A 22418-nucleotide genomic window follows, 5' to 3' on the forward strand; every position below is an offset into this window, starting at 1 on the left:
GTCAGTCGTCCTGGAATGTGAACCGGTCTCACTCCTGACCTCTGAGGAGGACTCAGGCCACATCCCCACTGAGGGCCTGCTCAGCCCTCTGCTCCCCAATGTGCTGAGAACAGGAAGGATGGGTGCCAGCCAGGCCCTGTGCAGGGCCTCCTCCACCACGGCCCTGCCCCTCGTTCCCACCCAGCGCCCCATCTCTCCCTTGCCTCAGCTACTCCAACACACTCTCCTGACTAATGTCATTAGACTACCGTGCCACTTCCATCTCATTATGTTAATGGCACAAAGGAGGGGGGCAGCCCGCACAGGAGAAAATCCAATCTAAATTAATTTCCCTGGCTGGGGATGGGAATGGGACGCCTTTATTAGCAACACCGAGGAACCCACACACCCTGGGAACAGCAGGGTGCCCCAGGGAGTGGGAACAGCGCCTGGCTCCCCTCTGCAGGGGAGGGGTACTCAGCAGAGGCACTAGTTGCCTTTGCAAAGGGGCAGCCCCACACTCACGACCCTGGGGGTGAGAACTGCAGAGCTGAGTCCTCCCAGTGACCCGGGATTACCCTCTGCCTCCTGGGTGAGCCTGCTTTGCAGAGTGAGAGGAAATAAGAAGGTCTTATATTCCTCCCTCTGTGACTCCCTGCTTCCCTAGTTCTTATCTTTACCCCCACTTTCCCTTTACCTAGAGACAGGCACACTGAGCAGGGACCTCCCCTTCTGAGCACCCCAATGACAGTGCCAGTGCAGCCTAGTTACCATCTTGCCGCACTCCCTACGGGGCAGCTCATTAGGTTTCAGCTGCCCAGAGTTTTCTTAACTTTTTTTTTTTTTTTTTTTGATATGGGGTTGGGGTAGGGTGGTGCTATTCAGTTTTCTGCAGGAACCTGATTAGCTGTGCAGGGAAGGTGTTAAGAGGAATTTCAGCCACTTGCTCCTTACTTAAAGTCACTGGGCAGGAAATAGAAGGCTGAGAAGTGAAGGAGTGAAGAAAGAGGCGCCCAGCCGTGGACTGCGTGCCCCGTTGAAGCACGCTGCCAGCTGGGTACAGTGGGACTGCTGGCGTCCAGCTCTGTGTGGGGGCTCCTGGTGGTGACATGGGTATTACTCAGGCAGGCCGGCCTGGCCAAATGCTGGTGCCGAGACTGGGGGCAGGCACAGGCTGCTCCATCTAGAGTTTCTGAATTGAACTGTAGAAAGTGAGTTGACGAGGGACTTCTATCCATCCTGAGGCCCTCTCTGCCCTCACCCTGGGCCCTCATTCCTGATCTGTTGAAATTGAAAAGGTTGAGACAACGCCTGACGAGACTATGTCCACCTCTTCCATGGCAGCAGTCTGTGGGTTCTCTTAGGCCCACCTCGTAAAAAGGCTTCTTGGACCCATTCAGTGAAATGCACCCCCATCCTAGACTAGGTTGCTGAGTAGGGCCTCGGTGGCCTGACCTGTAACCCCTGAATGTTTAGGCTGCAAGTGTCCCTTCTGCTTGCGTCCTGTCCATATCTGTGGCACCACATCCTGGCAGCCTGTGGGTGCTGGAGACCCGGATTCTTCCTTTGTCTGATGGAGCCCCCATGGCCATGCTCCCTCACAGGTTTGACAGCGAGCTCTCACAGGCGCACGAGGAGGCGCAGAGGGAGAAGCTACAGCGGGAGAAGCTGCAGCGAGAGAAGGACATGCTCCTTGCTGAGGCTTTCAGCCTGAAACAGCAACTAGAGGTGCGTGGGGCTGCCCACCCTCCATGCGCCGTCTCACTCACAGGCCAGGGCCAGCCCAGGGCCAGCATCATCTTCCCTTTTGCTCCAGGAAAAAGACATGGACATTGCGGGATTCACCCAGAAGGTCGTCTCACTGGAGGCTGAGCTCCAGGACATTTCTTCCCAAGAGTCCAAGGATGAAGCCTCTCTGGCCAAGGTCAAGAAACAGCTCCGGGACCTGGAGGCCAAGGTCAAGGATCAGGAAGAGGAGCTAGACGAGCAGGCAGGGACCATCCAGATGCTGGAACAGGTACTGGAGGGCTTGGCGAAGGGAGGCACCACCGTCCCCAGAGCTACCCTAGGGTGTGGGCCAGAGGAGGGCAAGATCCCAAATTCAGTCATTTGTTTGCTCATTCATTTCCTTATTCACAAAATGTTAAGTGAGTACCTAATCTGTACCAGCCACAATGTGAAGATAATTAAGCTTTCGTGGTACTTTCCGCAAGAGCAAATCCCGATTGAGCTGTAGTGGTGAGGGGCTCTGGATGCACAGCAGCCAGAAGGCCCTGAGCCCACCTGGCCTGCCAGTGAGCCATCGTGTTAGTTCAAGGAGCTCGAGCATGGAGACCAAATGGAAAAGCTGCAGGGTTGCCCCACCCCGGCAGCCTTCCCTGGGCCTGTCCTAGACACCTACACAGTAAGGGAGTTCCGCTTCTCTGGAGAAGCCCTCTGCCACAGGAGCAAGGTGGGAGCCAAGGGAACTGCTTGCAGAGATGGTCCCCGCTCCGGAGCCTGGGGAGAGCTGCCCACCAGGGTGCAGTGGGCAGGGGTCAGAGCACCGCTGGGAAATGAACCTAGTCCCTCTTCCCACCTACTTCCAGGCTAAGCTGCGACTTGAGATGGAGATGGAGCGGATGAGACAGACTCATTCCAAGGAGATGGAGAGTCGGGATGAGGAGGTGGAGGAGGCCCGGCAGTCGTGTCAAAAGAAGGTAAGACAGTGGGCACTTACCTGTCCAGTATAAACACCGCTTCCCCCATCACTGCTTTAAAGTAAGGGGATTTCTGTTTCCCGGTCCTAGCCAATGGCACTCTCCCATTGCCGTTCTGCACCAGGAATCTCTCCTCTTGACATTAGCTGGGATGTGTGTTCTCAGGGTTTGTACAGAAGCTCAGACCTTGAGGAACTCACGCTCCCTGCTTTCTGTGCAATCAACTAGCTTGTCTCAGTGGGACCTGCCCACTCTGGCTCAGGGCCACTGTGCGTGGCCTGCCATCCCCCCTCTCCCCTCCAAGCTGCTTTCAAACCCTTACAATTTAAAATTCAAGGTCTGACCCCTCTGGGGTCATCCACGCTCAGCCCTGCCCCACTGTTTTCACTGGGTGGGGGAATCCAGAAGGAAAGGGGACTGGCTGGCACCAGACGCTGATGGGCCTCTGTCCCCACGCTATTCCAGTTAAAACAAATGGAAGTGCAGCTCGAGGAAGAGTATGAGGACAAGCAGAAGGTGCTGCGAGAGAAGCGGGAGCTGGAGGGCAAGCTCACCACGCTCAGTGACCAGGTGAGGAGAGACCCCTGTCTGGGGCGTGGCCAGCTGGCTGCCCCATCCGGTCTTAGGGATGGGAATCTTAGGCATAGAAAGCTGGGAACGGGGAAGGGGATGCTGTCATCACCTCTGGAATGGAGGCGATAACCATGCATTGCACACCCAGGCTTTTCTCATTGGCTGGCGTGATCCTAGCACTTCCACTGTCATTGCTCATTAGGGGAACTCTGAGAATATGAGCAAGGGTGATGCATGGGCTTGGGGAAGACAGGAGGAGGCCTCTCGGTGGAGCCCAGAGCCCCAACTTCTGGTGTCCACCCAGGTGAACCAGCGGGACTTTGAGTCAGAGAAGCGGCTCCGGAAAGACCTGAAGCGCACCAAGGCGCTGCTGGCAGATGCCCAGATCATGCTGGACCACCTGAAGAACAACGCACCCAGCAAGAGGGAGATCGCCCAGCTGAAGAACCAGGTACCTGCAGAGAGGATATCGTCAGCTCCAGGAGCAACTGAGCTCGTTTTTTGTTCTCTTTCTCTTCCTCTTGTCCTTCTCAGTGGTTCTTGAGTCTTTAGGAAGGAAGGTGGCAGGGAAGCAGGGAGACGCCGCTTATAGCATCCAGACTCCACAGGGTCTGTGCATTGCTATACAGCATGAGCGCCAAGCCCCAGGATGCTGTGGGTGGGGCCTGGCACCCACCCCTGTCACAGGACAAGGTGCCTGTGCAGGCCTCACAATACCCCCCAGCCCGGGGGTCTCAAGTGAACAGAGGAGGAGAAAGGGCAGCGGGGTTCCCTTTCCCCTGTGAACACCCTGCTCAGCCCTCGTGCCCCCAGAGAATGGCTGACGTCTCTCCCTGGGGTGGGGGTGGCTCTGTGTCCAGCTGGAGGAGTCAGAATTCACCTGTGCAGCAGCCGTGAAAGCGCGCAAAGCAATGGAGGTGGAGATTGAAGACCTGCACCTACAGATTGATGACATCTCCAAGGCCAAGACAGCGGTGAGGACCTGGGGCGTGCAGGGCTGGGCTGAGGGAGACTAGGGCTGTGACGGTGGCTCCCTTCCCCCCAAACAGGGACCCTTCCTCAGCCAGATCCCTTCACACCAGGGCTTTCTGCAGTGAGCGAGGCCTCCCTCCTCTGTCTCTCGCTAACAGCTGAGGCCCGGGAGGGAGCGAGGTGGAAGAGGGAGCCAGCAAGGGCCCATCTCCCCGTTTAACAACCTGCCTGTGGGAGCTTGGCCTCAGGCCCCAACACCATAAATAAAGGCAGCTAATATGGCTGAGGGATGTAAGCAGGTGCCTAGAGATTAGTGGAAGCACCGATAAGAGGATGGGATGGCTCGTTTCCCTCCCCTTCCCCTGGCCAGCCCACTGACAAGCCCAAGCGGCAGCTAATTAGAGCTCTTATTTAATGCCTCCCTTTTAATTCCCCACCTCTCCCACGGCCCATCTATCGGCCGAGAATTCATGGCTGGGATGCGGCCACTGGTACCATCTCGGGCAGGGAATGGGGCAAGGGGAGGGGCTGGGCTTGGCTCTGGGCTCCACAGCCCCCTACTAGCCACCTGGCTGCTGATGCCAGTCTCCCAGGCCCCGTGACATTTGTGCTCCTCAGCAGTTTTCAGGTGAGTAATTCAAATTCCTTAATTGTGTTAAAAAAGGCTGTTATAAAATTACCATTTTATTTAAATCCGAGTTAATAAACTTCCTGGCAGAGGCTTCCCCAGCTCCCTACAGCCCGGTAACAAGATGGATGGGGCAGAGAAGGAGCCAACACAGTCATTTTGGTTTGGAATTACAGGCTAATAGATTCATTCATTTCCTGAAGCTGCTGTTGGCTGTCTCTTCCCCTCCCCCCAGGAGTGGACGGGCGGTGGGGGCTGGACAGCTAGGGCGCAGACAGTCCCAGGGGAAACCAGAATCCATACCAAAAGAGCTTCGCAGAGTTGAGGTGTCCCTCCCTGGGGCCTGAAGGGGGCAGAGGGCATGAAGATTAGGACCTAGACTGCTAGTGCCAGGATGATGGGTCACTTGTTCTGGGAAGACCTTTTCTGCCTTCTCATTAGCCTCCAAAGAGCTGCCAGAAATCAGCTGTCATTTAGCCCAGGGTCTGCCTGTGCTGCGAAGACAGCCCTTTCCCTCAGCTCCCTGACACAGAGCAGGACAGGCGACTCCCTGGTCATCACTAGTCCCGGGTCCCACTCCAGCAGGTAGACGCAGCCTCATCCTTACCTCCCGCCCACTGGAGGTGACATGTGGAAGGCTCGGATTTGCCACCTGGGGCCATCGGGCACACCAGGCCTGAGGCCCTCCCATCTGTCTTTGTTTCTGTCCAGCTGGAGGAGCAGCTGAGCCGCCTTCAGCGTGAGAAGAACGAGATCCAGAACCGGCTGGAGGAGGATCAGGAGGACATGAATGAATTGATGAAGAAGCACAAGGCGGCCGTGGCCCAGGTACCCGCCCAGGAGTGCCCACCGCACCCTGTGCCACACACCCTATCCTCTGGTCCTCCTCAGAGGTCCCCGGCACAGCCACTTCTTTGGGAAGGTTGCAATGCCTGTGGTCCATGGCACTCAGGGTTGGGTGGAATGGGCTGGATTGGGGGTTTATGAGGGATCCTGCCTCAGCACTCACTCCTTTCCCAGGCCTCCCGGGACATGGCTCAGATGAATGACCTTCAAGCTCAGCTGGAAGAAGCCAACAAGGAGAAGCAGGAGCTCCAGGAGAAGGTGGGAACCAGGGTCCCCTTTGGTGGAAAGAGGGTGCCGGGGTCAGCATCTGTGGGGATGAATCCCCAAGCTCACAGGATAGCACGCACTTCTCTCTGCCATCAGTAATCCACAGAGCAGTATCCAGTGCAAAGAGCTAGGCTTGAAGCCATATCGCCATAGCAGACATTTTGACTTCAGCTGCCTCATTTCACATTTCTATTCCCTCTCCGGCCCTTAGCTGTCTCCTTTCTCTCCAATGGGCCAAATCTGTGCCAGCACTGGGCCAGGTGGGGAATGCCTCTGGCTCGGGGCCGTCCTCCCACCTCCCCTGTGCATCCCTCCCTCCCTCAGCCTTCTGGTCACCATGGTGATCTTGCCAGCCCCAGACTCTGCCCACCCCCCCTTTCTGGGCTCAGTTCTTTCTTCTCTTCCTGTTCCCCACCCCCAGCTACAAGCCCTCCAGAGCCAAGTAGAGTTCCTAGAGCAGTCCATGGTGGACAAGTCCCTGGTGAGCAGACAGGAAGCTAAGATCCGGGAGCTGGAGACGCGCCTGGAGTTTGAAAGGACCCAAGTGAAGCGGCTGGAGGTGGGTGCACACTTCTGGTCTGTAGCTACCAGGGCAGGAGCCACGCATGCTGAGCAGGGCTGGGCAGGCCCATGGATGCTCCTCAGAGGCCTCTGCTAAGCTGCCAGGCCAGCTGACGGGGTGGTGCCTTCTCCCCTGCCTGCCCGGCCTGCTCTCTGGGCACCGCAGAGCCTGCCTGCTTTACATTCTGTTTCCGTGCTTGCTTTCTGCCAAGGGACCAGAGCAGCTTAGCTTTTCGTCTTCATATTTTCCTCCACCATGAGCTCCCCCCGCAGGTCCCCCTCACTCGCTCTCTGGCAGGGTCATAAATATGCAGCAAATGGCGCCACTTCTGTGAGGCTGAAATCTGTTCTCTCATCTCACTGCTCTCTCTCTCCCTTCCCTTTCATATTCCCCTTTTTCCTCTCTTCTTCCCACCCATCTCATCTCCGATTTGTCTCCTTCTCATCATTTTTCTCCATTTCCCCCCCCCATTCTTTCTTCTCTTTGTATTTTTCCTCTCCCCAATCTTATTCCCCGTCTTACCCTCTCCCTGTTCCTTCCCTTCTCCCCCTCCCATTCCTCCTCACCCTCTACTTTTCATTCTTTCCCCTTCGACCCCTCTTTTCTCTCTGTTGACCTCTTTTCTCCTCTTTTTATCCCTCCTTCCTCTCAACTATAATCTCCATACTCCAAATTCAGACTTTTCTGTTCAGTCTCCCGAAGCCAGCAGGTCAGGTAGGAGGAAAGAGGCAGGCAGGATTCTGCCTCTGGGTTTACAACCCTCTCACCCTGTTTTTAAGTTGTTGTTCTTCTTGAGCTTGTAGACGTGTCGAAGCACTGATAGTTCTCCACAAGCACTATGTTCATGGGTGTGGGTGCTGAGAAGCATCCCTGCCCCCCATTAACTCCTCATCTGTGGAGCAGACACGAGGGTAGAGATGGAAATAGGCAGCTGTGGGGCTGGCAATGGGCTTCCGGAGGGCATGAATACCCTTGACCTCGGAAGAGCATATGGCTGAAACTCCCGACACGGGATCACAGTCCTCAGGAGAGCTAGGGAGGGAGGAGATTTAATAATTTCACGTTCTACCTTGGTAATAGTTTGATCCCCATTTTACATGCCGGAAGGGTTAAGTAGGTTGCCTAAGGTCACAAAGCTCTCAAGGGGCAGAAGAGGCCATTTGTCTGCTGGCCGTAGGGCAGATCGGCTACACATACCTTCTTTTCTCACAGGCGCCAGTCCCTTTCCTCAGGTCTAGCTCTCCTTTTCCCTTCTGTTTACAAAGGCGGTATTGTGGTTTAGATGCACAGAATGTTAAACACAAGTGGCCCTTGAGATCATGTAGCCTGGTGCTGTTATTTTAGAGACCCAGAGACTGGGGGTCTGAGAGGTGGTGGAACCACGGGCAGTTAGTGGTAGAACCAGGATCAGAACCTGAAGCAGGGTCCTACCCTCACACTCTGCCCCCATCTCCAGGTCATTGGCTCAACATCCTATAGCCCAGCTGGGGAAAATGTTTTCACGTGTCTGTGGGGAGAGACATTCATCAAGCGTAGAGAGGTGGCTTGGTGCTAGGAATCTGATGACTGTTGAGTCTCCCCCTGATCCGGGAACTCTCAGTAAAGCCATTTACCTCTGAGCTTAACATCTAGCTTTTGGAGCTTCTGGGTTCGGCGTCTCTGAGGGGAAGCCCTGCTGCCCGTGGAGGCCCCACATGAGGTACCCCTATGGACAGGTCCAGGCTGTAGCCAGAGCACTCCTCCAACCTTGGTAATGATAATGATAATACTAGCACCTTTCAGCTTCCAGACTATCTCCACATTCTTTACCTTATTCAGTCCTTAACAGACCCCTGGTATTATTCTCCCATTTTACAGAAAGGCCAAGGAAGCCACCTCAGAGAGCTTTAGTTGCTTGCCCACCTACCAGTGAGTGGTGGGGCTGGAGCTGGACCCCAGGCCTCCTGACTCCAGAGCTCCTCCATACCTCTCTCTCTTCCTGGCTGATGGGCCCTTCTTCCCACCTCCCTGTCCAGAGCCTGGCCAGCCGGCTCAAGGAGAACATGGAGAAGGTGACTGAGGAGCGGGATCAGCGTACAGCAGCTGAGAACCGGGAGAAGGAGCAGAACAAGAGGCTACAGCGGCAGCTCCGGGACACCAAGGAGGAGATGGGCGAGCTGGCCAGGAAGGAGGCCGAGGCAAGCCGCAAGAAACATGAACTGGTAATACACCGCACCCCTGGGGCCCCAAGCTGGTAGCTGCTAAGTACACACCCCACCCCTGGGCTAGGGTGCAGGGTAGGCTTCAAAGAAACTGTGGTTTAGAGAATTGGAGAGAAGAGGACATGTCAAGAGGACAATGCAGGAAGCCCTGAGGGCAGGCCAGGGGCCACGGGTGGTGCTGGAGTCTCCATCAGGACAGGCTAGGCCCAAAGGCCCAGTAACACCCAAGTACAAAAAAGCTTGGCAGGCTTGCGCTCATGTAGATCCTGTCTGGTTGGGAGGGCCTTGAAGCAGGATTTTTCTGGGGCAGCTGGCGGAGACACTAGCCCTCATGTGAATTGGACTGCCCACTCTCCCTTTTAGGAGATGGATCTGGAGAGTCTGGAAGCTGCTAACCAGAGCCTGCAGGCCGATCTAAAACTGGCGTTCAAGCGCATCGGGGACCTGCAGGCTGCCATTGAAGATGAGATGGAAAGCGATGAGAATGAGGACCTCATCAACAGGTGAGGGGACCTCTAGGGCAGCTGCAGCTGGCACAGAGGCTCTCTTGACTGCCTCTGGAACAGGCTACCAGGTAGAACAGATGCAATCTCTGTCTCCCCATCACTGAGCCACCAGCCTCCCCTTGTTGCCAGACCCTGGCATGGACCTGTCCTGTAGCAGCTGAGAGCAGGACAGGTGCTGGCTGGGTGAGACTCCTCCCCTCTTCCTCCCTGTCCTCCCGCCCCAGGTCTCCCCGGGACCTGGCTCTCCAGCTCTGCCTGTTGAAGATGAGTTATTCCCCCATTTAGCTGCATTTCCGATGGCGCCTGCCCCACTCTGGGGAGAGCAGAGATTTAAGGGCCATGGCGCCTTGTTACCATACCAGAGATTTTCTCTCATAAAACCTATCCAGGGAATGGTTTAGGAGAGAGAGACAGATTTGTAGTCTTAGGCTGAGGAGAAGTCATGACGCAGGCAGACCAATAGTCGGAGGTGTGTGTAGTGTGGGGGTGGTCAGGCCCTGGAGAAACTCCCAAGGCTGCCCTGGGCAGACCCCCCCAGACCTGCCTGCTTCTGCCATGAGGGCCAGGGCCCATCCTGCAGGCAGATCCCAGGAAGCCTGCTCTGTGGGGGCAACGGAAAGGTGCCTGGGGTGGCCTGGACCTCCCCTGAGGACAGTACTGTCACATCCGGCCACCTGGTCCCAGTCCGCCAGAGCCATCGCTTGCTGAGGATAGAGGAGTCCTCAGCTGAGAGGTCCACCTTGGTGTGCCCGCTGATTTTGTTATCCTCTGTCTGGCCCCCTTGCCCACCATTTTCTTTCTGTTTTCCAGTTTGCAGGACATGGTGACAAAGTATCAGAAAAAAAAGAATAAACCGTGAGGACTAGAGCGCACGCGCTCTCTGCCCCGCCTAGCGTGGTGTCTAACCACCCCTAACACTGGCCTACCACCCTGCCCGCTGCATGCCGCATGGCAACACAGAGCCTCTCGCATCTCACACTAGGCTCTCACACTAACACCGTTGCCTCTGTCCTAAGGAAAGGCAGGATGACAGGCTGGGTACTGCATCAGAGGGAGAGGGCAGGCAACGTGGTGCGCTCCCCTAAGAAGGCTCGGGCTGGCCCTCGGGCCCTTGGTGGGCAGGATGGGGGCTCCTTCTTAGAGGAGAGCTCAGCCACAGTCGGTGGTACCCACAGTCGCCTTCCTGAGCTCCAGCCCGCTCCTCCCTCAGAAACCAAGTGTAGCTGCCTCCCTGGCCTATTTCTCTGGGGGAAAAGTCTGTTTGGGATGGATGTAGCCACATCCTTCAGCCGCTGGGGAACTTGAGTTGCCTGAAGAAGCAGGTATGTTTCATTTTGAAAGGTCTGCCACCTTTTGGCCGACAAAGGTAGAAGGTGAGGGGCATCTAGCCCTCCCTTGTTTGGAGAAAGCATTCAGGCAGCTAGTCACTGGCTTCTCTGCTGTGGCAGGGGAAAGGAACACAGCCAGATGTGTTTACTTTACTCCCCGTGGGCACCTTGGACAGAGGGAGGCCCTTGGGCGTTGAGCTAGTGCTATCTGTCACATGGCAGGCAGCCTAGTAAATCCACCCCTCTCATCGTTTCCTTCTTTCTGGGTGGGAGCTGGACAGCTGGTGCTGATGTGCAAGGCCTTCAGGCAGATCAGGGTGATCCTCCGTCAACTTCGACAGGACTGTTTGGGGGAGATTGTTTTTTTAGCATGACGTTCAGTTTCCTTCCCCCCACTCTCTCTTGCCTGGCAGGCCTCCTCTCCTGGCCAGGATGGGCTGGCGGCAACACAAAGGACTCTGTGAGAGCTAATGATAAATGTAATAGTGTGTAACAGTGATAGAGGGCCGCTGGAGCCTGGTTGTCACACACAATTAATATCCCCCGCCATTCTGTCTCCGTTTGTTTGTTCCCCCGCGATTCGGCTCCCAGTTAACTAATAGCACATGAGCCTGGACATAAATTGTATTTGACGCGAGGTTTAATACCAACCATTTAAAATTTCAACTGCCCCCTGAGCCTCCCTGCCCCTGGAGTTTGTTTACGGGCCTGATTATTTAAGGAAAAGAACCCAAACATCATCTATATGCTTGAAACTAAAGGGAAGGCGAGGGCAGGCAGGCAGGCCAGCTTCTCAACCCATTCGTTGCTCTGAATGTAAGGAGGAAAATTCGTATTCTGGGCCCATGACTGTCTGTCCCATGTGTGTTCCAGCCCTGCCATTCTTGGGCGGTAGGAGCTTCAAGGACTGATAAAATGTGCATTTAAGATCATATTCTAAATCATTGCCAGGCATAGCACATGGGTGCACACACACATACACACACACACACACACACACACACACCAGCGTGTGCTCACGCAGGCGCACTAGGTGTGCAATCCAAGCCAGGTTCCCGCTGAGGGCAGAGAGGAGATGTGGGTGACGTGGCTCCTTCCTCAGCAGCTCTGGGCCCCAGCTCCAAGTTATTGAGCGAGCATGCTAAGGTGGGCAGAAAAATAATGTTTCGATTTACTTAGAGATACAGTTGTTATTGCCATAACCTTAATGAAAGCAGTAAACAGCGCGGTATTAAGGGAGATTTATACAGAAACGCTTTTAACATGTAGACATAGATTTTGTGATGCATACAGCACCTCCTTTCTAAAGGCAATCAATATGGTTATGAACGGCAGTGATAAATTACAGGCTCTGAAGCTAGAGGAGGAGGTTTTTTGCACGGATGTATAAATCAGGTGGTATTGGCATTCCATGGGGCCCGGGCACCATAGTAAATCTGCTGGGCTTGGATGGGCATGGGGCTTGCATTAGCTGTTTTGGGACTATCTGCTAAACTCCTGTTCACCTGGGGCATCAGCCAGCCTCGTCTTTGTTATAATTCCGTGTTTGACAGAAGCCGATAAAATGTGCCTTTTTATTCCCCTCCCCATGAATTGTGCTCTCTCACAGTTCCCAGAACAGAGTCTGGTGATTTCTTCTCTGTGTGTGTGTGCGTGTGTGTGTGTGTGTGTGTGTACATGCATGCATGCACACACACACACACGCTTGTGTGGCTATTTATTCAGGAACATAATTCAGGAACAGGGCTGCTCCCGTTGACACAGATGAAAGGAAATTTATATCAAGGAGAAATCCTAGCATATCCGTAGCAGGGGAACGTGGTGAGCAGACATTTTGCAGAATTCTAGAAGCGTGCTCACTCAGAAGCGTTTCCAAGCCCCTGATGTTTGTGAGTGTGTCATCATGACTCCAGACTCAGAATTGGACTCCTTTGGGCTTTCCTACAAGTTGAGAGGGCTCAGGCCAGTTTGGCCACAAGAAGTACTGGGGAGCTGGAGGCTGTCTGAGGGAAGGAAGAGGAGTCTTGGAGAGACAAAGCCCTTTGTCTGGGACTTTCTGGGCCCGATGGGGTCTCCAAGGTGCAATTTGAATCCTGAAGCTGTTGCCAGCCCCCTGGGAAATGCTGCTGCCCCTTCCTTTTCCTTTCTCTGTTTCTTAAAGGCCAGGGCAGTCGCAGGATGGGTCTGGGATATGGACTGTAGTGCCCAGTTTGGCATTGCCGTTAGCTAAGGAGACTCCAGTTTTAAAGTCATAATGAAGCCCTTCTCTTTTCTGCGCCATAGCCAGGAGCCCAGCTCTTGCAATGGAGGCATGGGAAATGGCAGCAGCTGTAGCCACATTTTGGGGATTGAGCAAAGAAACAGCAAAATAGGCCGCAGGGAGTAGCTGGAGGGCCCAGGACTCTTTGTAACCAAGAGCCATTTAGGTATAATTGATGAATGGATGGTCTCCTTGTCATTCTCATTTGTGTTGGTTGGCTGAACAGCAGCTTGTCATACCAAGTGGAATGGGAGGTACCTCTGTTCCTCAGGGTCGTCTTGGTGGCTGTCACCATGGCCTCCTGAGTGGGGACAGGGTCCTTGTGAACAGTGTACCCCGTCTAACTTCTCTTGTTCTCCTTCCTGACTCACTGATGTGCATGCCACCCCGCATCCCGCCCCTGCCTAAGACCTGCTGCCAATTCAGCACTGCCGACTGGGCAGCAGGTGAGCACCTCTTCCCCAGCCTCGCCTACCCTTCTGCTCCTCATCCCACAGCGAGGGGGACTCGGATGTGGACTCAGAGCTGGAGGACCGGGTCGACGGGGTCAAGTCGTGGTTGTCCAAAAACAAGGGGCCTTCCAAGGCGGCTTCCGATGATGGCAGCTTGAAGAGTTCCAGGTGAGCATGTGTCCTTGAGCTAGGAGGAAAAGCCACCTCCTGCCCCAGGGATGGATGAGCAGAGCCTTCATCCCAAGCGGACAGGCCTCACGCCACCTGTGTCTCTGGTGTGGTATGTGAGGAAGGGGCCCTGGTGAGCCCCTAGCAGGTAGAATGAGCCCAGTAGGCTTGGTTTCTTCTTAGCCAGGGTCTGCAGTGCCCTTATCCTTCCCAGATAATATGGTCTTACCAGGCTCAGCGCTTTGGTTTGATGTAGATTTAACTTCATCCCCACTTATTCCTTCAATGAATGTGCACTGAACTACCTTGTAGTTTGGAATCAAGACGAGGATGGGGCACGAGGGACCTCTGGATCCCACAGCCCTGGATGGAGCTGGTGCAAGCCAGCTGTGCTTCTCTGAGGGCTTCACAGGAATAGCTGCAGAAAAGGCACCGCTTCCCATGACTCCCATCACAGCTACAGACACATTTCCAGCTTTCTTTGCCAAGTCTCTCCTTCCTCTAATCTTTTCACTGCCCTCCCATGCTTCCTGCTCGTACCCATGGCAGGGCTGCTTGCTCCCATATTTTGCAGCCCAGTCAGTCTTCTGGTCACACAGACAGCTACCCCTGGAATCCAGAGCTCCACCTTCCCCATCCCTCACCTACCAGCCAGCATGGCAACAGGAAGGGAGAGCAGTTCTCTGCTCCCACCCCTCCTGTGGCCGCTTCCCTGCTGGCTCCAGGTTTCTCTCCAGCTCAGAGCCATCCTCATCCGCCAGGGCACACCCTTCCTCACCCCTTCCCAGAGACAGCAGGTGGACTAGGTGGAAAAAGTAATCCCTCTTCTTCTCCAACTCTCCTGAGGGCCCTTCCCAAGTCCAGCCCCACACCACAAACACCCAGCAGCCCCCTCTAATTGGTTTAATTTATTCGGCCGAACCACATTTTGTTACTGAAGATAATGCCACCTTCCCCGCCCCACTGCCGTTCACCACGGCGTGGCACGAGGCTCCAGGTAGTTGACAATGAAATAAATTGAACTAAACGTTTTAGAGGGGGAAAAGTGATGAAATAGAACAATAGTCTAATTTACATGACATTCTCCATGAAGCTATTTTCACTGACGCAAATTATTTTGCTTCATTTCCTCCGACGCTCTCACCGCCACTTTGCCAGGGCCGCTGCCGATTTCTCCACCTCCTCTTCCTTTCTCCTCCCTCCCCCTGTGTCGTTATTCTCTAGGTTTAATGCTTGTTCCTCTCTTTCTCTCTCATTCTCTCTTTGCTACCCCTAATCCACCACTGGTTCTGTCCTCCCTGGCCTCACCTCCTCCCTCAGAACGGCCCTCAGCACCCTCGGGAAGGAGGGGAAAGAGGGCAAGGTTGTGGAGGAGAGGCCAGCCTCCACACTGAGCTCCCTGAGCTACCGGAAGAGGCTCATCCTGAAGGACTCCATCGGGGGCACAGGGGACACGGATTCGCTCTTCACCACCCTAAGTGAGCGGGCAGCCTCCCCAGAGAGGCCCCCCCGCAAAGCCCGCCTGAGCCCCAGGGGGGAGCCAGGCCAGGGCAAGAAGTCCGAGGAGACAGAGGAACGTGGCTCCATCTTCTCCGAGGTTGGGAGCCGTGTTGGCCGGGGGCTGGAGAAGCGGTGGGGCTCAGATTTTGACCGGGCCTCAGCTGTCTCTGCACCTGTCAGCCGGGCCTCCTCTGCCACACGGCATGGCTCAGGTGAAGATGGGGCCCGTTCTTTCATGAGCTTCTCGCTGTCGGGCTCACCCAGTTCTCGTCGCAGCACCTCCCGGCTCGACAGCCTTTCGAGGACCCTCAGCCCTTCCTTGAGCCGGGCCTCTGGCCTAGGCCGGGAGAGCCCTGACTCCCGCCTGTCCCTGGGCCGGGGCTGCCTGGATGAGTGGGATGATGGAGCCAGTGTGGCTTTGAGTGAGGCCCATTCTCAGTATAGTCACCCATCGCTGGCCCGCAGTCTGTCAGTGCCACCCCAGCCACGCGTCTCAGCCTCTGCCACGGATGAGCCTCTTGGCTCCAGTGTCCGCCCTGTCAGCCGTCACTCTTACCTGGACCCGGACCTGGAGGCTGCCATCAATGAGGTCTTGAGCTACAAGCCTGTCCCGTTTCAGCGGAGCAGCCTGGAGCCCGACTCCGAGGAGGATGACCGGACGAGCACCCAGAGTGCCCGCAGTGCCCAACTGGACCCCCCAGAGCGGGGCACCAGCATCCGCCGTTCAGCCTCTGCTGCTGATGTCTCTCGGTCCCGGTCCCGCAGCCATCGGAAGAGCCGGAGCAAGAGGAGAAGCAGCTCCAGCTCCAGTTCCAGCTCCAGCTCAGAAGATTCCTCAGAGCACAAGCGGCGGAAGAAGGGGCGCTCTCGGAAGGGCAAGAAGTCCAAATCGAGAAGAAAGAGAACAGAGACAGAGTCCGAGTCCTCATCAACATCCAGTGGCTCTACTGTCTCAGGCCATAGCCGCTCCAGCGTGAAGAAGGGCCCGGCTGCAGAAAATGAGGAGGCTGGGCAGGCACGCCGGCCATCTCGGAAGGAGGAGAAGAAGCGTAAGAAAGAGGTGGACAGCCTGGTGATGCGGTACCTGTACCGGCCTGAGAGCGACTAGTGCAGTAGGTGGCACCTGGTGTGGAGTGCAGCATGGTGTGCCACTCAGTGTGAACTAACATGCTCTTGCCCCCCCTGCCACCACCTAGGCCCCTCCTGCATTCCTCTTGGGCAGGCCTGGCCTCCGAGAGTCTCCTGGCACCTCAGAGAGCAGGGGCCAGCCAAGCTGGTTGGTTATTCGGAGCCCTGAGGCCAGTCAGCTGAATTCGCTGATGCTGTCACTCACAGCTCCCGCTAATCAAGTCCTTACTCTGAACCAAGGACCCCCTGGATACTTGCCACACTTCATTCACTTAATCCTCACACTCACCCCCAACAAAGGTCAGATTAGCTCCATTTTATAGATGAGGAAGCTGAGGCTCAGGGAGGTTAAGTCACTTGCCAAGGTCACACAGTTGGAAAGTGACATTGCCAGGATCTGAATGGAGTCTATTCAGCTCGCCCTTAACCGCTCCTCCATATAGCCCAAGGCAGAGCACATGGGCAAAATGTTTACTGTGTGCACCTGGCAGCACCCAAATGGGCGCTCTTTTCCGTCACCCCAACAGGCGGCGCCTGTGCAGGGCTCTCGCTGACCCCCTGGTGTACAGTGGCCACCAACTGTTATAGGTCCTTTTGCTCAGCTCTCCTCCTGCCCTGCAATGCCACCTTCCTCCCTGGCATGGATCTCAAGCCTAAGAGTGCAAGGCTCACAGGCATGCCACCCCCACAGCTCTGCACCCTACAGCAGACCCAGAGATGCCCGACTCCCTCCCCACCCCTCCCACCTGAAGCCCACACATGGGCGTCACCTCATCTCCGCTCATCTTGTAAAGTTTTAATGAATAGAAATTAGCAGTGCTGAGTGACAGCCCCCTCCTGGCTTTCTAGCCACCCCCGGCTTTTTCCCTGTAGGGAGGGAGATCTAGCAGTTAGGCCTGAAAGGGTACCCACATCCCTACCTCGGAAGAAAGGCAGAGACTGACTCATTGGAACCCCAGTCTTGCCAGTTTCCCTGGCGGGTGGTGACATTTGGATTACCCTGGTTATGTGAAGCTGTTTCCAGCGTGGTACCCTCCCAAGGTAGGCTTGCTGCTTCCCAGGAGGGATGACCCCAGAGCAAGCCCCCTGGGGCACAGGCCTTTTTCCCTAGATGCATGAACTAACACGAACCTGTCTCATGCTTGTGGGCTTCTTGTGCAGTGGAGCAGCCAGACAAGTACACTGACTTTGTCTCTTTTATACCAAAGGGACCAGTTATGTTTTACAGAATGGAGCAAGTGGAAGTGAATGGTACCCAAAGTTATTTGGAGATGGGTGGGGGGATGGGATGGGGAAAATGGAACTTTAACCCAGACCGGGCTCGTGGCCAACTCATTCGTTGGGCTTGAGCTGCTCTGAAATCAGGCCCTTGCGCTCAACTCTGGTCCGTCTCTTCCCCCACGTCGCAGATGGTTGCAGGTGTTCTGGGGAGAGCAGGAAGCATCTCAATTGCACTCAGGAGCCATCGTCAGCTCCATAGTGAGAAAAGACAGGGATCATAGTATGTGTCTACCACCTCAGCACCCCCTCAGCAGCCCTGCTGAGTAACCTGCTGTCCCAGTGTAGGGAACCAATCAGGTGATGGACCATGAGGGGAGGCGTGGAAAGCAGAGAGGGCCAGGTCCTTCTGAGCACTGCACCCCTACCTGCAGAGGGAGACATGGGCCTAGCCAGGCCATCCCACACTGATTGGCAGCTGGTGGATTGCAGACCCCAGTGCCCTTAGCCCATCGTCACTCTTGACCCCACAACCAGCAAGAACAAAAACACATAAAGCCTGTTTCTTCCCTTAGCCAGCAGCACGTTCCTCTTGTCCATCAGGAAAACAGGAATAGCCCTGAAACCCTACACACCACCACCTCCAAGGAGGATTGGATTCACTGCAAGGAGAGTGGGCATCGAACCAGAAACTAGTCAACCAATAAGGAGCCGGCGAGACAAGGGCCAGGGGAGGGCGGACCTAGTTGGACTCGGCGTGGACAGGCTTTGGGTGGATAAACTGCCAAGAGTGGGAGCGGGGGTGGCGTGGTGTCTTAGCTTCCCATCTGGTGATGGGGACCAATGAGAATTCAGAACACGAACCCATCCGTAGCTAAGGAGGGGAGGGGGCTGCCACCCTTGGCTCGCCCAGTGGGAATTAGCTTGTGTACCAAATTGTTTGTGACAGCGTTGAACAGGAGACACTAGCTTATGGGGAGGAAAGCTTTTTAAACAATTTGGTTAAAACGTTCAAATTGCCAGCCCTGACTCTTGCCCTGGGGAGGGGGCTAGCTGCCTGCTGTTGGCTCTCTGACAGCTGTGGCGGTAGAACCCTCGAAGGAGACGTGCTAAAGAGCACCCAAAGTAGAAGCAAGGGGATCTTGGGGCTTCACAGAGCAGGGGAGAGAGGCATGGAGTTACCCCTCCCCACTGCCTCTGCCACTGCTCAGCCTCCAGATGGAACAGTGTGGAAACCCGGCTGTCATTTATCCAAATGTCTGTCTGGCTAGCACAGGAATGTGGGAGCGGGGCCTGAAGCCCCATTCTAAGAGGTGCAAGAGGAAAGGAGCGCCCCAGGCATTCCAGTAGTGCCCCATTTGTATTAGGGTCCGGCCCTGGCATCTACCTCACCGTCCTCAGCCCACAAAATAACTCCACTGTCTTTCCACAAAGCCAGTTCCTTCCTTTGCCTAACAGCAGACCTTACTACTGGATACCCAGAAATTCTGTCTAAAAAAATAAAACCAAGCTCCCACTAATTTAAAATTCAAACAACCCAAAAGCCAAAATAACCCCAATTTTTTCTATGTTGAATAGTCATCGTTGAGTTTTATAATTTTGTCCCTGAGACACCCCGGAATCCTTAAGTGCCTTTGGCCCATCAAAGTAAGACTCATTTATGTTTAGTCTAGTTTGTATTAGATGTGTTTGGTGCTATTCTGATTCCTTTAAAAATGGTAATTCATTCATGAGAAATACGATAACTATTAACCAGACTGCCCCATTCCTGAACCATTTTGCATAATTGAACATGTATTTTATCAGGCTGTTCCTTCTCCCCAGGGAGAGAGAGAAAGAGACCTATCTTTTCACACCTGCTGGGCTCTCACCCAGGCTAGCAGGGAGAATTCAGGTTCGGTCTTGTTTTCTCCTTGGGTCACCCAATCTAGCGGCCAGGTGGAGTCATCAAGAGGCTGTGAGATCTAAGAGTCCCAGGTTCGAATGTACACACTGGCTGTGTGACCTTGGGGCAAGATGCTCCGTCTTTTGAACCAGCTTCCTCATGACATTTCATAGGGTTATTGTGAAGAATAGGAGAGAACACCCAGCGTGCCTAGGAGAGCCTCACACACAAGAAGCACACAATGTCAGAATCCTTTCTTCAACATAGTTGGAAAAGCTAAGGATGTGATTCTTGCAGAACCCTGTTTCCTCTGCTTTGGGGCTTGGGGATAAAAGAACTTTGAATGGGCTAGTAAACAAGGGCCCTTCCTCCTCAGATGCTTAAATCAGAATTGTAGGCAGTGGTATCACAGAATTGCTGTGGAATTCTGTTATCCCAGTGGAAGCTCTTTGGGACCTGGAAGTAGGGCTGTGTCCCTGGAAGCACTGGTTAGGAACCCACGGAGTACAGGGCACTGGTAGCGGTGAAGCCATTCTGGGCTGCATTTTCTCCAAGGGTGTTGAAATTATAGTGCACTTGAACTGGCAGAGGCGGTGGAGGTGGAGGAGGAGGAAGGGATGGGAGCAGGTGAAAAGAGGTGACTGGAGCTGGAAGAGGAGGTCCCATCCTTGCTCGATGCCGTGAGCCTGCCCCATCCAGGCGGAATAGTGCTCCATGTCTTGGTGGGGGCATAGCTGGAGGCTCTCCATGGCCTGATGAAAACTCGGGCGTTAGGTTATGGTACCAAGAAAGGGATCACTATGCCCCCCTAAAACTGCTCCTACATGCTGAGTCTCCATCCCTTGTGGTGAGTAGATGACGTCATGGTCAAGGGCCGAAATTCTCACAGGCCTTAGGAAAACCTGATGAGGAGAAAGGATTCAGATCTGGGCGTCTTCAATGGGGAAAGGCCCTCCTTCTCAGAAGGACTCTTTAGGAATAACTTTACCTTAGACAAGTTGTTGTCATGTAATCACCAGACCTCCAGTCTCTGTATCAGTGTGGTCTGTGGATTGCCTGCATCAGAATCTTCTGGGAAGGGAGTTTAAAATGCAGAATTCTTAGGTTCCACCCAAGAGCTAGCAAATCAGGATTTCTCAGGGGAAGGACCCAGGAATCTGCAACTGGTTCTAATGCACGTTCAAGTCTGAGACCCACAATATACATCACTTTCCTCAGAGGTTTGCAAGTTTTCAGTCAAAAAAAAACACCAAAAAAAACTTACTACTCTGAGTATCTTCTGAGGAAGCTAAGGAAGGTTTTTACTTCTCAATTTGTGGCTTTTGGGGAACGCTATGACCGGGCTTTGGGGGCCTCCCAGGCTTCGATGCTGAAAGTGAGGAATATCATTCCTCTGTGACCTCATTCCTCTCTCCCTGCAGCCCCACCAGCTACTGGAAGTCCCTTGCCCCTGACCGGTCAGATGAGGAGCACGACCCTCTGGACAGCACCTCCAAGCCCCAACACTCCCACAACTATCTGAGTGACAGCGACGCAGAGGCCAAGCCAGCGGAGACCAACGCGTAGCCCTCCCACCCTATGGGCTACTGCTGCCACAGCGCCTCTCCCAGGAAGCGGCGGGCTACAGCTCTCCCCACCTGACTGCTGATCTGCCAGGGAAACACCTGACCCTCTTGGGTCAGGGGGCTTTCCAAGCTGTGGGGTCTGATGTCTCCACACGGAAGAGGTGGGGGGAGAGGAGTTTCTGAAAAGAGAACTTTTTGCTCCCGCCTCCAAAATGCCACAGTCTTGGCTTCAACCTTGGGCCATTGTGGGCAGTGGCAGGTGGCTTGGCACTGCATGGAGCCAGCAGGTTGACCTCCATCTCAGCCCTCTGCTCAGGGACAGTGGACAGATTGCCTACTGGGACATTCTAGGTTGCTGGGTCCATAGGGAGGAGGTGGGGGTGGGAACAGCAATTCCTTCCCCTTGGCTTGGGGTGAGGGCTTTCCCTTCTCAGTGCCTGCTGTCTTTTTACTTTTTAATTTAAATACCCAACCTCTCCATCGCAGCTGCATCCCTGAGAGTGGGAGGGGCTGTGGTGGCAGCTGGGGCCCCCGAATGACGAGGGGAATTTCATCTCCATGTTCACTTTTTCTGTGCAGCTGGAGACATGGGTGAGCAGAGCTGGGTCCAGGTGCTTCTGGGTTTGGGTTGAGCAAGCCCTACACAGACGGGGTTGCACATGTACTAACTGGAACATTCAGCCCCCCACCCCTCTTCGGCTCATCAGCGTGTTAAGTGCAATGACCTATTTAAGAGTAAACTCATTCCACCTACACCAATGCCGGGTCTATCCAAGCACTGCCTCCCTCCCCCTCTGTCCGAGTTGCCCGGACCATAAGCTCAACTTGAGAGGGAAGGTCTTGGGTTAAGGGCTTGTGATCAGAAAAACTGAAGACAGACATTTTGGTCAGTACTAATGTGTATTAGACACAAGTCCTCACCCTGTGTCCTGAGCCTGAGTCATTTTTGTTCTTCCAATTGCCCTGCCCCCACACAGACACTTATCTCAGATGTGACAACAGTCAGCCTGACAGCCCCAGCCCACACCCTAAAGGTCATCCCGCCATCACCACCAGACTTGGGGGCCCAAGGGCAGTGCCTGGTGCTGCTCCCATCTGCTGTCCCCTCCTCTCCTGCAATTGGTTTGTACTCATTGGGCTGTGCTCTCTCTTCCCTGATTACCTGATGTATGGAAATAAATGTTTTTTTCCTCCTGGTTCTGCCAATTTTCCTGCCTGTTCCTTCAAGCTCAAATAAAGTCCAGGGTGGTCACTGGGGAGCAGAATCAGGATTCTGGTGGGGACCTGGGGGACTTGCCCTGGTCTGTTCCCACATCAGACCATTGCCACTCAGCATTGACAGGTCATTTGAGGCAGGCAGAGGTAGTGAGTGGGATGAGAGGATTGGTCAAGAGAAACAAACCCCGCCTTTACTTTAAGAGCCTATGGATTGTAATTCAGGTTGGTGCAGCTGCCACGTCTCGTCCTCCACGGGCCTCCACTTGGAAATGTTGGGGTCCCTCTGTTTAATCTCACCCATTACAGAGATCCTATCTGCTTTTTTTTTTTTTTTTTTTTTTGAGAGAGAGAGATACAAGCCCCTCTGTATCAGATTTTTTTTTAAAGTTTAATTTTAGTCATTTCAAAGATGCCTTTTTGATCAAAACTTGGCAGAACACTCTCTGGCCCCCAACTCCATTGG

At 54.5% G+C, this 22418-nt stretch overlaps 1 protein-coding gene across 21 annotated transcripts in view; it reads left to right on the plus strand.

Annotated features, from left to right (window-relative positions):
* MYO18A (myosin XVIIIA) overlaps window positions 1–21933 on the plus strand; it is a 92819-nt gene extending 70886 nt beyond the window's left edge. For 14 of the 21 annotated variants that reach the window (XM_088802028.1, XM_088802029.1, XM_088802031.1 and 11 more), the window contains 15 exons: window positions 1584–1707; window positions 1796–1996; window positions 2568–2678; window positions 3144–3248; window positions 3556–3702; window positions 4112–4225; window positions 5563–5679; window positions 5872–5955; window positions 6386–6523; window positions 8542–8727; window positions 9091–9230; window positions 10044–10088; window positions 13319–13441; window positions 14762–16053; window positions 20594–21933. In XM_088802028.1, coding sequence (XP_088658154.1) covers window positions 1584–1707; window positions 1796–1996; window positions 2568–2678; window positions 3144–3248; window positions 3556–3702; window positions 4112–4225; window positions 5563–5679; window positions 5872–5955; window positions 6386–6523; window positions 8542–8727; window positions 9091–9230; window positions 10044–10088; window positions 13319–13441; window positions 14762–16049 — 2923 coding nt within the window. In that variant the 3' untranslated portion in view covers window positions 16050–16053; window positions 20594–21933. The remainder of the gene's footprint in view (window positions 1–1583; window positions 1708–1795; window positions 1997–2567; window positions 2679–3143; window positions 3249–3555; window positions 3703–4111; window positions 4226–5562; window positions 5680–5871; window positions 5956–6385; window positions 6524–8541; window positions 8728–9090; window positions 9231–10043; window positions 10089–13318; window positions 13442–14761; window positions 16054–20593) is intronic. The other 7 variants (XM_088802034.1, XM_074319881.2, XM_074319884.2 and 4 more) reach the window with 3 other exon arrangements.
* Window positions 21934–22418: the final 485 nt, after the last annotated feature.

Source organism: Rhinolophus sinicus, chromosome 12 (assembly GCF_057876585.1).
Source record: "Rhinolophus sinicus isolate RSI-liver-muscle chromosome 12, RSI-T2T, whole genome shotgun sequence".
Taxonomy (NCBI): Eukaryota; Metazoa; Chordata; class Mammalia; order Chiroptera; family Rhinolophidae; genus Rhinolophus; species Rhinolophus sinicus.